The following is a 13,629-nucleotide window of genomic DNA, read 5'->3' as shown; positions in this document are numbered from 1 at the left end:
GCATGCCTTATCATACAAAAACATCTCAGTTTAATTTACTTCCACAAATAGGCAAATATATGACTCCAATGAAACAAAATGAATTCAAGTATTCTTACAGCAAACCCCAGGAGTGACACCTGGCATCAAACATCTAATCAAGCAAAGATAGGATAATTAAAAATCAGAAATAGTAAGAATTAAACAAATAAATGATCAAGATGAGTAAATAGGGGAATACCGCAGCCCGGCCTGCATTATTGGGATCTTCTAAAATAGAAGACGCAGCTTTCTTTGCATCCCTCAGGAAAGCTTTGAGCAGGGGTACAGGGGGGAACTTGTCTACAAGGCCAACTTCATAAGTGAAATGAACTGCATCAAGCTGCTGTCCCTTACCAATCAATTCTTCAATCATGTCTGTAGTGGAGAATTAAATGCATTAGAAACTCAATTTTACAATTGTACCTTAATGGAATGATTTCAAGCACAAATGGTAAAAACCCATAAGAGAGCTTCCACAAAAGCACAACAGCCCATTATACGAAATGCTTTTCAATTAAATGTTGAGCATGTTTATGGATTAAATAGTGATATAGACATTAAAAAAGACAATGAATCTTTACTTGTTAGAATTATGCAAAAGACAATGAATCTTTACTTGTTAGAATTATGCAAGCTACATCTATTTGGCTACAATACCTACACCTTGGAATTCACTCTTTTGCCAGTACTAAACTAACACAACCCTTGGCTTAATGAACAACTTGATATATATCAGATCCTATGAACATATAGCTTCCCTGATCTTAACATAAAGTTCTAGTATCTTGTTCTATTAAACCACAAAAACCAGCAGGTACACTCTTCACAACATGCAGCCCACATGTCCCTAAATGCTAAAAGTGCATCAAGATATTAGTTCTTTAAATGGTTCCACTAAAGACATACGGTATACGTTCCAAAAACAGCAAGTAACAAACACGAACCATCTCCAAAGCATGTTGGCTTACAAAAGAAAATGCACATGCTTACCAACATGTTAAGGCAACATGCAACAGCTAATGAACATCCTACGTTACAAGTCACTTAATTATGCTAGTCAACTATTGCTCCAACTCTTAATTCTTGCACAACTGCCCATGTCCAGCAAATATCTGACAGACATGCATATGGACTTTTGACTCCTCCCAAAATATCCCGTGTCAGACACATGCCTGTATCTAACACTGAGTCTCAAATATAAGCAACATAACTTATGAAATACCCAAAAATCTTGTCTTTACAACTCTTAAGTTCATGCTGAAAGTTTTGACGCCAAGATCAAATTAGTCAGACAATATAACCACTTTCAAAATACCATCACGATGAAACACAACCATCGACTCCTAGAATACTGTAATAAGCTGCAACAAGTTTGAAACTCCATGATAGTACTCACTAACAGCAAATAAAAACATTAAGAAACAAGTAATTTCATCTCAACAAAAGAAATCAAATACCAGGCATTTTGTCACCGAGGCCAAGCGAAACGGCAAGTTTAGGCATTTGTTTCCTCCAGGCAGAACCAACAACAAGCTTCCTATAAAGCTGCAGATCCTCTTTCTTAACAATCCCAAACGTAACCAAATGTTGCAAAAAAGTATGAACATCCGGAGTCTTCACATTCTCAATCCCTCCTCTCTCTTCAAGACTCTTTTTCCACGTCTCTGCGATTTCTTTTGCCTTCTCCTTCACACTCGGCGTAACCAGCATCCTCGACTTTCCGATCACCGGATCAACCACCACTGGAATCAAGCTTTCCAGAATTAAAACACAAGCCCATCCTAAATCATTTCCTCTCTCATTCCCTCTTTTATCCACCGGAAATACCTCCGATATCGCCTCCATAACGAACCTGGCCGGATCAATACATTCTGACAAAGCTGCCGGAATTTTCTCTCTTAGCAAGTCAATTTCCTTCTTTTTGCCAGTCACGAAGTTCCAGAACTCTTTAGCTTCCATTTTCAAGCACGTTGATTTTAGGAGTTGCAAAAGACCGTCTCCGTCGTCCACTTCGCCATCAGGATTGTCTTCAACGTCGTCGCTAAGGGTTTTCAGGGCGGCTTTTGTGTGGAACTCGACTCCGTCGAGTGCGATCTTCACGCTGTCCTCGATGCTGTGTTCGCGCTTCTTGAGTGAGTCGAGTGAGGCCTTGGTTTCCGAGTCTAGTGTTTCAATTTTGCGTTTTAAGGCCTCCGATTGTCTCATCAGGTTTTGCTCGAGTGAGTTGATGTGATCGGAGAGTTCTTTCCAGAGGAGAGTGCAGCTCGTCATCAGAGACGTTTGGCGCTGGAACTCGTCGAAACTCGGCTGAGTTAACTCTGTCAACTCGCCCGGATCGGGGATCGACCCCATGGTTGGAGAACTTATCTTTCTTTAACTCGTTCGGTGACTCAGTAGCTGAATCCCAAAGGAAAGAAATGAAAGAAAGAAAAGAGGAGAGAAATTAGAAACCCTAGAAACGGCCGAACACAGGAAGATAAAAAGCTTCGGCAGATGCTGACGTGGATCTTTCAGAATACGACACGTGTAATGGCGACTAGATGTCGCTGGTAATGGTGGTCTCTATCTTGGACCGGGGGTGTGTACGATAACAAGTGCGCATTACAAGGTGCTGGAGCTAAAGTGCACGGAGCTGGTGAAGGTGCGTAGGATAAGGATAAGGGGGGTGTTTGGTTGGTGTTAAAAGACAAGAGGTGGAGTGCTTTCCCGGAAACCGAAGTCAGATCAGAAAAGAAAAAGATAAGCAAACAGGGAAGGAAGAGAGAGGGGGATGGGAGGCAAAAGCTGGGGAAATAAGGAGAGGTGGGCCAGTGGGAGGGGACTGAGCATACCCACATGGAAGAGTCAGAAAAAGTAAAGACAAATTGTTATAAGAAGGAAAAAAAAATAGAAAACCATTCAGATAAATGGAAAACAGAGAGGAAGCCTGTGGTGAAGTCTGAAAATGGGAACAGGGCACGCGCATTCGTTTGTTAAAAAGGACAAATCACATCAAAGATTGTTTGGATGAGAGGAGCTGGGTAAACTTGGGGTCCATTTTTGGGTGGTGGGACCCTTTATGAGGCCTGTATACTTTTGACACGTGAGCATGAGGGCCCAATGATGTTGTTTCACAAATGGGTGGGAATTAAATATTTGGGGGGGGGGGGGGGGGGGCGGCGAAGAGTTGGTAATTGGTTCCCCAGTGGGCGTTTACTTGTGGAACATTTTTGAACCTTGGGTTGAGCTTTGGTGATAAGGTTGAAGAATTCAATAATGATGATCTTGGTTTCAATTTCTGCACTCATTTTCAAATTCAAATGTTTGATAACATGAAAAAAGGAGCATAATTTTGGATTCTGATGACATGTTGCATTTAGAATTAGTCATTTTCATGTTTTAATTCTAATAGGGAATTTTTGATTCAAGACCCCAAAAATTAAAAAAAAAAATAAAGTTGCGGAGTAACATTTGTACTTGCATTAAAATTGAAAAAGGCTGGGCCTTATTTAGGCATCATTGCGGTGGCGGCATGTGTGACAAATATAAGAATTTGTTCAGGTTCATAAGCGGGACTTAAAATGCATTATGCAAGGTGGGACTATGGATATAAAGTTGTTAATGTTGCAAGGTCTGAATTATTATATATTATGTCATGCACAATTGCCCATGAAAACAATTCCAATTGGGCAAGAAGATTCCACAGGAAAATAGTTTGGAAAAAGACACGGTGATTTTTCTCAAAATGCTACTAATTGCGTGTTGGGATACCACACGCCCATCATTTGTTTGTTCACTAACGAGACAGCCTATAAAAGTTGGGGTAACACCAACAACGCTAAGAGCCATCCCCCCCCCTCTACATACGGCTACAATGGTAGAGAGGGGTATCCCACTTTGAAGCTTTCTCATTCGCACCACAGATTCTCAATCCAAATCAATCCTCCCACCACCCCATTTTGTCAATATTTTTGTCATTAGTATTAGTTTATCTTATTTCTTTTTTAAGATAACATAAATTACATTAGATGCATGAATCCCCCCAACGACGTGACTAGATGGAAAGCTACTAATAATGTGATTCGATGATCAATATTACATGGGTTATCGTTCACAATAATCATTACAGAGAATGGAGCTTTGCATTTGCATATATTAATATTGAGTTATCAACTTCTTTACGTTAATAAAAGGATCCTATGATCCAAATACAGCCCATTGTCTACAAGCAAATCCACCTAGACGCGACTTGGCAATGAATCCTTTACCTTTATTCTCCTGGTTTGCATTATCGTTTCCCCTGATTAAATCAGACAAGAATGGAGGCCAACGCAAGGACAAAGTGAGCACAATGAATGCAAAGGATGGTATGGAGAGTACAATTACATGTGGTATTAAAGGTGACCATGTGATCTTTAGGACAGGCTTTTGCTTTTCTAACACAAAATTTCGCCCAAGGATAGCTTCCGACAACAACCAAAATCACACAACTGATTTGGAAAATCAGATACCAATTTGGACCCAAAGCAAAATATGCAAAGAAGATATTTTTCTCTCAAGGCTATGCTAATTCACAGTGCAAGATCATAAGCCTCTATCTTTCTTTGGAGATGATAAGATTTGAAAATTCTAAGCGTCAGAAACGTTGTTACATTTTCGACCAAGCAGAGGGCAGCCAACTCAATACCAAATAATGTCATCAATTCAGCAACAAAGGCGCAAATCATTTACCAACACCATGAAATGACAAAATCTACGGACCAGTTATTCACAAACTAATTGACTATAATTAAATACATTATAGTACTCTGCAATGCTAGCCAGAAGCTACTACCTGGGTCCTTTATACTCTCTCCGACTCTCAATCACAACCCTCTTCCTCATGTCAAAATCAACCTTGTCCAGATCAGCAACTGTTCCAAGATAGCCATAAAAGATCCTCCTTTTTTCTCCAGTCCTCTCATCCACCTTCACAAGACTGGGATTTTTTTCATCGTCCTTGCCGAAGGTCAAGGGCTGTACACGGGACCAACCCTTGCGGCCACGGTTTTCCTCCTCAAAGTATTCAGCAAGCCTGACAGCATCCTTCAGGCCTGACTGATCACCAGCAAACTTGACCACTGTAATACCCAGATGACCTTCTCTACCATACATGGACTTTGACTTGCCACTTCCAAATCCAAGATCTGAAAGCACAAGCATCAGAGTAAAATGAAATACGGCATTATAAATTAACTTGTTCAAACTTTTTAAGTGCATGGTGAAGCTCCTTAGGACTATCATATGTCCAGGGTTGATATACTGATACATTTTTGCAAGATACCAGGAATAATGATATTGATCCCCCAAATAGTCACAGAAAGCATCTTCCAAGATCACCAGTAGACAATTCATACATACAACCATGCTCCAGTTACACACTGTTTTTTCTGCCAACATAAGACCCCCTCAAAAAGTTTTGCTCTCATAGTGGCTGCGGACAAGATGTGGAAACACTCACATGGTGCAAGTCAAAACATAAACAGACTGGCTAAATTATTGGAATCGGTCAACTAAAATAAAGAAACAAGAGGTCAAGAATCCAGTCACTGGCTGGCACCAAACAGTAACACAAAGACATGCACACATCCAGCCATCCACCTATTTCATTCTAGAACTTGAATTCAAATAGGTAAAAAAATAGTTCCCAAAAAGATGAACATAAGAAACAAATTTACCCATAATGAGTAGTACAATGGAATATAACCAAATGACAAGATATACAGTAATCCAGACTCCAAAACTCAAGGTGATCAGATAGAAAACTATATATAACTTAACAGAGTAAATGACAGGTTTGTGAACCACAACAAAGAAGTTTGAAAAATGTAACAAAAGAAAGAGAGTCCTGTCCATAAAGGCCACCTGTAGAATATGACCACATATGCACAGGGATAGACCATGGAAATTCTAGAAAGAATGATCTAAGCATGCAAAGATTTTAATGGGTAATTATCAGTGAGACAGATGCCCACCAAAGGGCTAGTGAACCATATGAAAGAAAACGTACCAGTATAAACAATTTTAAGTTCTTTCTATGATTAATGACTAATTATCCCAAAAATGATCCTTACTACTAATGGTACTTCATAATATTGCCACCAAACAAGAATATAATAAATGGACATTACTCAGGTCTGACCGTGTGCTTATGCGAAACCTTCTTTATGGGCGCATGTCTGTGGTGAATAGTGTGCATGTCTGTGGTGCATGGTGGGCTTTCCCAATGCCCACTCATCCTCCTCCCACCAAAAAAAAATTGTAGAAATTACTCAATTACCAACAAAAAGAAAATACAATACATTCCCTGCCACTCCCGAAGACAAAACAAACTTCTGAATACCATCACTGCTGCAGGCTACTCAAACTCACTCCAAAATTCAATCAAACATACTTGACTTGAGAATTATTATCCGCAAAAATTAATGAACATCATGAAGAAATCATGAGCCTTTAACATTGGAAAAACTTATAGGGCATTTTCTCCTACATTTTGCTAAAGTAGTAAACTAAAATGGATATCATTTGCAGCTGTTCAAGGATCCTTCAAGAAAAGAAAAGCTGAAAATTGTCTATAATGGGAACCTGGCATTCTCTAGTGCCCCACTTTCTCTAAGCATTTTTCCTGAAAACATAAAGGCATGTTGCTGAGATCAAACTCTTTTTGTCCCCTTAAGCATCATCCTAGCATTGTTTCCAGTAAATACATAAACAAAAATCCACAAATCTAAAATCATCAATTCAATTGTTACTAACCAAACAAGACGAAAACTGGTATAGCCTGACTAGCAACACAAAACCCGCAGCTTAACTACTCATGTACAGGTTTAACGTAGACTATGATTAGCAACAGTGCCTGTAACAAGTAACTACCAATACAGGAATATGCATAAGCAATCAAAAACAAGCTAAACTACAATCAACATCATCTAGAAGCTCTCAAGAGAACAAGTATATTTAGAAATATGAAATCCGCCAATCCAACCATGACAAAACTATGGCTCTTCCTCAGACTGCCATATATTCCTCTCAACACAATTAAACAGCAATCATGCATTTTGACAAGTAAATCTCCTAACACCCTCATAACCTTTGTATCGAAGCCAAACAAGACCACCAACATCAAAGCAAAGCTATGAAATGACAAACCAAAAGCAAATGTGACCGGATGGTGATTGGGTCTGACTGCACTATATTTCAAGAGAAAAGTAACTTATCACACATATTTGGATGCTCTCCCTTGGGTATTGATACTTACCACCCTACAATCACAAGAACTTAAATAGCATATACACAAGGACAAAAAATTTTAAAGATGGAATTCAAGAATTTTCAAAATTGATAAAATACTTAACATTAAAAATTGGAACTTTATTTTGAGTACAGAAAAGATGTTCAGAATCAATGCTCTAAAAACTACTATCATTAAACAGTAACACATAAATAGCAAAAAGGCAGAAAAGCTAGAATAGGACGAAGAAGAAATTAAACCATAACATTAATGCAGCAAACAAGTATGTAAATAGAAGTACATAAGATGTAATAGTTTGGGAACAGGTTTCAGGGACATCAAAGTTTTAGAGCTCTAGGCAAAAGGCTGTTCAATGACATAAAACTTTTTATCTTTTTGTAGGAAAATATTGATACTGAGACAGGATAAACTGTATCTTGAACTTGATGCACATAAATTAACCATCAAAGACGCCTATATAACAAATATATCTAAACTCAATGAAATGCTATAAAATAAATAACTATACTCATGTACAAATAACATAGAAGTGTGCATAAATAAACTTTGCATCATGTTATAATAAGCACAAAAGCCAAGTTGGCCTGGAGGCAAGCACAATTAGGTGGAGCCAATCGTGTCAGGGTTTTAAACCCCCTTGCCTACCATTTTAAATAAATTTCACCTACACACTGAATGAGAAGAAGCCAAGCTAGTTTCTTCAAACGAGATGGTTACACCAGGTTATACATCCAATAGGCAGGTCAAAAAGGCTCAAGGATTTTTATCAAAACAGGTCTTTTGATCTGGACTGGAATTAAGACCAATTTGAGGACTATCTGATGCCTAGTCCAGCCCAATTCTAATAGCATTAGGTAAGCATAAACCCATAGAGCAATAATTAGCTAAATCTTTGAGAGAAAATTGCCTCAAGCGTCAGACCCATAGGAGTAGCTTGGCAGGAAGGTTTCTCCTAACTTGATATTAATCCAGCGACAAAATGTGGACCCACTTATAGATCAGATCAAGCAGAACTTTGCCCATCACCAAGTCCATGTCACACAAAAATGCGCAGATCACATCAAGTCACAGACACAAAAAGTAACACTTAAACAATATTGGTTAGAGAGAATTTAGCGCATCAACCCAAGAGGGAGAGAAAACTAAGACCTTAATAAGTGCTATTAAAGGTTCAGGATTGGCCACAGTAACCATTCAAGTGAGAAACAATGAAGGCTAAGCATGAGCATGATCCCACAATTGAGGATAGCATACATTCATGTCATTCTTATTATTAAAAGGATCAAATGAAGACAAAACGAAGGAACCAACGTGCAAATTGCAGTCTCAATTTTCACCAAATTTGATAGTATGAACCCCTCCCTTAGTTATTACTTTGTATGTTAGTCGCTTTAATAGGTTGCTAGATAGATAGCTTCATGAGTTGGAAGAGTCTCAAAATGACCCTACTCAAAGCTTCTCGAGGTCAACAAAGATAGAAAAATTGCACAGCATCCCCAAAAGCTTGTGTTATAACAAAAAGGAATTGGACTAATCTAACAAGGAATCTGACTAAAGACAAACTATAACCAGTCTATGCACTATAAAAACATAATTCAAAACTTATATGGCAAGAAAAGGGGAACTAATTAGATAAAAAGAATTTCCTAAACAAATCACTAACCACAATACAAAACTCCAATAACAATAAAGAACAATGGGACGCATTATACCTCTTAGTTTGCTATCCATTGCTTTGTTTCCCAAACCTTCCATGCGCCCATCTTTACTCTTTCCTGTAATTGTATTATGCACTATCACCACAGGAGGCCACATAATCAAATCCTCTTGGTTTGCAGCTGCTTCGTCTGCAGGTAAGAACCGATAGACCTTTGAATTATCAGGAGGCTTTGAGTAGTTCCATCCCATTAATACACAGAGAGCCTTGTATAAGCCTAAGTGATCCACACGCAAGTCAGCATTATCTGAGTAGTATGTGTGCATTATCAGACCATGCATATCAGGGAAGTCTTTAGAGGACCTGTAATTTTGCATATCAAGCGCATTGAAGAATAACAATTCAGGTTTTCCTCTCAGACATCACATGAATTAGCCTATAAGATTGAACTAGGGCAATGAACAAAAGATATTCACCAGCTTGCAAATAAGTTGAACACATGAAAAAGGCAGAAGTAATGTGCATGGCATAAAGCCAATATATTGGAGACTTTCAGAAAAGTAGACCGTAAGCATCAATTAAAAAACTTGCCCTAAGAGCAAATTTGCACAGTGGATTATAATGAACCTATTCCATATGATAGCATTTCCAAGGAACACTTGCCTTCTTTGTAAATCATTGGAAATCATGGTATCGTCATCACCCAAAATAATCATTTGGCACAGGTTTTAGGGAAGGGGATGGATTGCAGTGTGATGTAAATGGGGCTCCCAAATAAGCACCAATTAAGACATAAACTCAGGATTCAAAAGTCGTACCTTTAACAAAAATCCCGAGAAAAGATAGACAGGCAACATATAATACATAGTTTTTGAAAAACATAAAGCTACAACAGGATGTCAGATCTTAAAATCAGCACAGACCTTACACTACAGACTTGCAACAGTTGAATGAAGACCAAAGTTTCTCTTTGATGCCGGAGAAGAGTATCAAAGAAAAAACAAGCATATGAGGTGAATATTTGGTTCCTCCAATATGAAACATATACTACAATCTTTATACACCAAGATTTTCACTCTCTAATTCATAATAAGAGATAATTTTGAAGTCTCCATGTACAGTGCTATAAGCAATACAAACAGAAAGATGACTCAATAACGTCTCAAAGCATGGAAGCTAAAATCAAAGACAATCCCAATTCTATTTTACAAAAAACAAACATGCTCTACATGCATGCCTGCATGTAGACATGCATGTTAACTTACTAAGCAGAAAAAACAAAGAACACTAAAATACAGATGAGATTACAGCCAAACTCAAACAAATCATTATCACCCAAAGAGCCACACATGGCAAATTAGTCAAGTCACTAGAATAAAAAGAATTCTCAAAAATATAATAGACGAACTGCTGCATGCAAGTTAAAGGCAAGAAAAACCAAGTAATAGACTACTTTCAGTACTTTAACTTACACTTAAGACTTTATATAGGCAGTAGGTCCTTCAGCCATTCAATAGGGAACTTTTAGGCTTTTCATTTCAGTTTTACTCAAAATTCAACTTATATCAACTATCAAATAAATGATTACAATAAATTTCCACTAGCAGGCCAACCTGGCCATGTCATACAGGTAAGAAATTATTAGCACCACGCAGCAGAAAATATTGGCCATAAACAACTAACAAAAAGGCCAAAGGCACTGACCTCTACCAGGAATATCCAGATAGAAGTCTACAATAATCTATGATAATTATAACATGCTCTTATAAAAAAAATATAATTATAATATGCATAATAATGCAATTTGGCTGCAACCTACAATAATCTGTGATAATTACAACATGCTCCTATAAAAAAAAAAAAGATAATAATATGCATTAAAATGCAATTTGGCTGCAACATACAAAATTGTGATAAAAACAACTTGAAAAGGGATCTTTTACCCCCTTGTTTCCCTAAATCAACTGTGCACATGCTCACTACTCAACAACTGTGACAGAGAAACTGCAAATAATCAGAGGCTCATGAACAACAAATGCCAATCCAAAAATTTAATTATGATATGTTATTGAAAAAGAAGGGAAATCTAATACTAAAACACATAACCTAATATTAACAAGCAACCATACAAGACCAATGGAGACCACCAATAGGAAAAAGAAATGCTATAATACAACAATATACCAAGAAATTATCTGCAAGACATATTTACCCTAGCATGGATAAATAAACTAATATAAGTATGTACCACTCTGAACAATGTTGTGTTGAAGCACTACATAGAGAAACAATTATCTGTTACCACCTACCCTTCATTCTGTAAATAGTTATGCCATCAAGTCATTTAAATTCCCAACTATGAAAAATCATCAACACAACAAATTGATGGCAAATTGTGCACCCAATCTTGCTAGCGAAAGAGAGCCACATTTCACTTTTATGATGAACAAGTAGGCTGACTTGGGTGCTTGATAAACAACCTCAAAAGCATTGTCACATGGGAAGCACTGCTCTAAACCAGTTGGTAAATGCAAGCAGCCTAACGGAACTAAGCATGTGCAAAGCAAACAAGCAGAAACATTATAGAAAATCCAAGATTTAAGTTTTAGCTAAATGGTTCAAATAGCAGAACCGTAACCTGAAACCCTAGTAATGTTAGATTGTTGAGAATTAGTCAGGCCACCATGTATAAAAGGAAGACAACTCGGCAGTCAGCATTGCCTCACCACACCAAATTTAACAATTACTTTAAATACTATCCACAAGCCATCTACTTCTTCAGAATTTATTATTAAAACTCAAGGTTAATCATTTATAATAGTGTGTGCTATAAAACATCTAGCAAAAGGAAAACAAGGTCGTTTTCTACACACACATAGCCTGAAACACTAACAGCCAAAAAATATTCTTAATTCTAAACACATAGGCAACAACATCAAACACCCTCTAAGCCAACCATGATTTCAAGTGCAATGTGCCCATGACACAAACCAATGTCACACAAGCCAACTGAACACAAAGTCAAGACAGAAGGCAAGGCATCGACATGCTTATGTCCATATCAACTACTCCGTCTAAACTATTAACAGAGCATCCAACACATACAACACCCTTGCCTCAAACACTAAAATGTTAAACAGGCGACACAAGTAAATCTACCTAGTATTACCACACATTACAGAAGAACCAAAACACCTAACTAGAGTTCTATTTTGCTTTCGAATCATATGCGAGGAAAACAATAACATGGAATTCAAAATGCAAAAGAACATTCAAAAAGTTAATTCCAAGTCAGAACCAAACCTAAACTTATCATCAAACCTGCCACAAGCGAAGCACGGAAGCCGCCCTTGTTTCCCATCCTCCAAGTAGTTCTTTTTCTGCGCCGCATTCTCAAAAACCGCCTTCACAAAGTGCAAAAAGGCCTTCTTTAGGGCGTTTTGATCAACTTCCAAATGCTTATTATTAAACCCCAAATTATTATTTTCAAAACCTCCACCAACTCTCATATATTTGGCCGCTCTCATTTCCTCATTCCGAAACGGGCTACTGGTTCCAGCCAGGCGGTCCGGCCCGCCCGGCCCTGAAGAGTAGACTTTCGCGTTCGGGTGCCCGTGCCTTTGCCTCGCAAATTCTTCCTTCTTCTCCTCTCTTAGATCCTTTTCTTCTTCGCCGTACTTTCTCTTAAACGGGCCGGGTCCGTCGCCCGGCCCATTCCAATAATCACGATTATCGCGGAATCCCAATGGTGGGCTACCGAAGTCGGGAGGTACGAGCAAGGGACGGGTCGGAAATTCCTGGTAATCGGACGGCAGAGCAAAGTAGGAGCGGACACTGCCGTCGTAGAGGACGATTGTCCGACGCTCCAGCATGTGAAATCCGTAAGCCGGTGGCGGCGGAGGGCCAAGGGCGGCGAGGTCGGGGAAGGGGATGGGAGGAAGGGCTGGATTCGGGTCGGATTGGGATTTGTTTTGGGTGGCGGGGCTTGGGGATGGGCCGGTCTTGGGAGAAGGTTTGGGCTTTGTGGAGGATTTGGGGTCGTTAGTGGTGGAGGAGTGGTTTTTGTTGGGGATGGAAGAGGACGATTCCCAGCGAGATTTGCGGTGGTTGGTGAAGGAGGATGGTTGTTTTGGCGGGTTCGGACCAGCCATCCTCGGAAATTCAGTTGAATTTAGGGATTCTGCTTTCGTTTTTCGTTTTTAAGGTTTGGGTGCATTTGGGAGAAGAGAGGATGAAGCTGTTCGAAGATGCAGCTTAGTTTTTGTAGGACCGAACAGGGAAGGATGTTACCCCATTTTTTCTTCTTCTTTTTTTTGGCTTTTAAATATATATATAAAAAAGAAAAAGACAAGATTCTTCATTCTTGTACTATTTTTCTCTCTTCGAAAATAAGTTTAAAAAAAATAATAATTAAGCTCCATTGAAAGCCAATAAATTTAATTTATAACCTAAAATAATCCATTTGATTATTTATATGCTAGTAAAATCATCTGTCTTTGGAAAAAAAAATTAGAAACTAAGTAAAATGGAAATATATATAATTCACATTGAAACAAAATAAAACAATTATTATTATATTACAATTAATGGAATATTGAGTAGGGTACTTTTTTTTTTTTATTCTTCAGAGTTTTGTCCCACTAAATTTTATTATAACAAGGTTTTTAATGAGACTTTCCCA

The 13,629-nt window shown here is 38.3% G+C and overlaps 2 protein-coding genes across 4 annotated transcripts; both read right to left on the bottom strand.

Annotated features, from left to right (window-relative positions):
* Positions 1 to 42: 42 nt before the first annotated feature.
* On the bottom strand, positions 43 to 2,785 carry LOC110422196 (FRIGIDA-like protein). Its single transcript, XM_021436012.2, has 2 exons — positions 1,479 to 2,785; positions 43 to 396 (listed from the first exon to the last, which is right to left on the bottom strand). Exons 1-2 carry the CDS (start codon positions 2,371 to 2,373, stop codon positions 164 to 166), a joined length of 1,128 nt encoding a protein of 375 aa, XP_021291687.1. The 5' UTR covers positions 2,374 to 2,785; the 3' UTR covers positions 43 to 163.
* A 1,868-nt stretch (positions 2,786 to 4,653) lies between these two features.
* LOC110421019 (RNA recognition motif XS domain protein) lies at positions 4,654 to 13,253 on the bottom strand. 3 transcript variants are annotated; one of them, XM_089784459.1, is made up of 4 exons: positions 12,252 to 13,253; positions 9,004 to 9,311; positions 5,114 to 5,186; positions 4,654 to 5,074 (listed from the first exon to the last, which is right to left on the bottom strand). In XM_089784459.1, exons 1-4 carry the CDS (start codon positions 13,097 to 13,099, stop codon positions 4,831 to 4,833), a joined length of 1,473 nt encoding a protein of 490 aa, XP_089640585.1. In that variant the 5' UTR covers positions 13,100 to 13,253; the 3' UTR covers positions 4,654 to 4,830. The 3 variants fall into 3 exon arrangements, with proteins under 3 accessions (XP_089640585.1, XP_021290124.1, XP_021290125.1); XM_021434449.2 differs by having other exon boundaries at positions 4,654 to 5,186; XM_021434450.2 differs by having other exon boundaries at positions 4,654 to 5,186; positions 12,270 to 13,253.
* Between the last annotated feature and the right edge of the window lie 376 nt (positions 13,254 to 13,629).

This window comes from Theobroma umbraticum, unplaced genomic scaffold, assembly GCF_002168275.2.
Source record: "Theobroma umbraticum cultivar Fairchild unplaced genomic scaffold, ASM216827v3 scaffold_130.0, whole genome shotgun sequence".
Lineage (NCBI taxonomy): Eukaryota > Viridiplantae > Streptophyta > Magnoliopsida > Malvales > Malvaceae > Theobroma > Theobroma umbraticum.
Note: the sequence above shows the minus strand (reverse complement) of the source record. Positions and strands in the feature narration are given on the sequence as shown.

Excerpts from the sequence above, each read along its gene's own strand:
- LOC110421019 (XM_021434449.2), bottom strand. The coding sequence starts at position 13,099 with ATGGCTGGTCCGAACCCGCCAAAACAACCATCCTCCTTCACCAACCAC. Across the intron at positions 9,312-12,251 it reads AGGTTTGATGATAAGTTTAG|GTCCTCTAAAGACTTCCCTG; the intron begins GTTTGGTTCTGA and ends GCAAAATTACAG. Across the intron at positions 5,187-9,003 it reads AATGGATAGCAAACTAAGAG|ATCTTGGATTTGGAAGTGGC; the intron begins GTATAATGCGTC and ends TTGTGCTTTCAG.
- LOC110422196 (XM_021436012.2), bottom strand. The coding sequence starts at position 2,373 with ATGGGGTCGATCCCCGATCCGGGCGAGTTGACAGAGTTAACTCAGCCG. Across the intron at positions 397-1,478 it reads CCTCGGTGACAAAATGCCTG|ACATGATTGAAGAATTGATT; the intron begins GTATTTGATTTC and ends TCTCCACTACAG.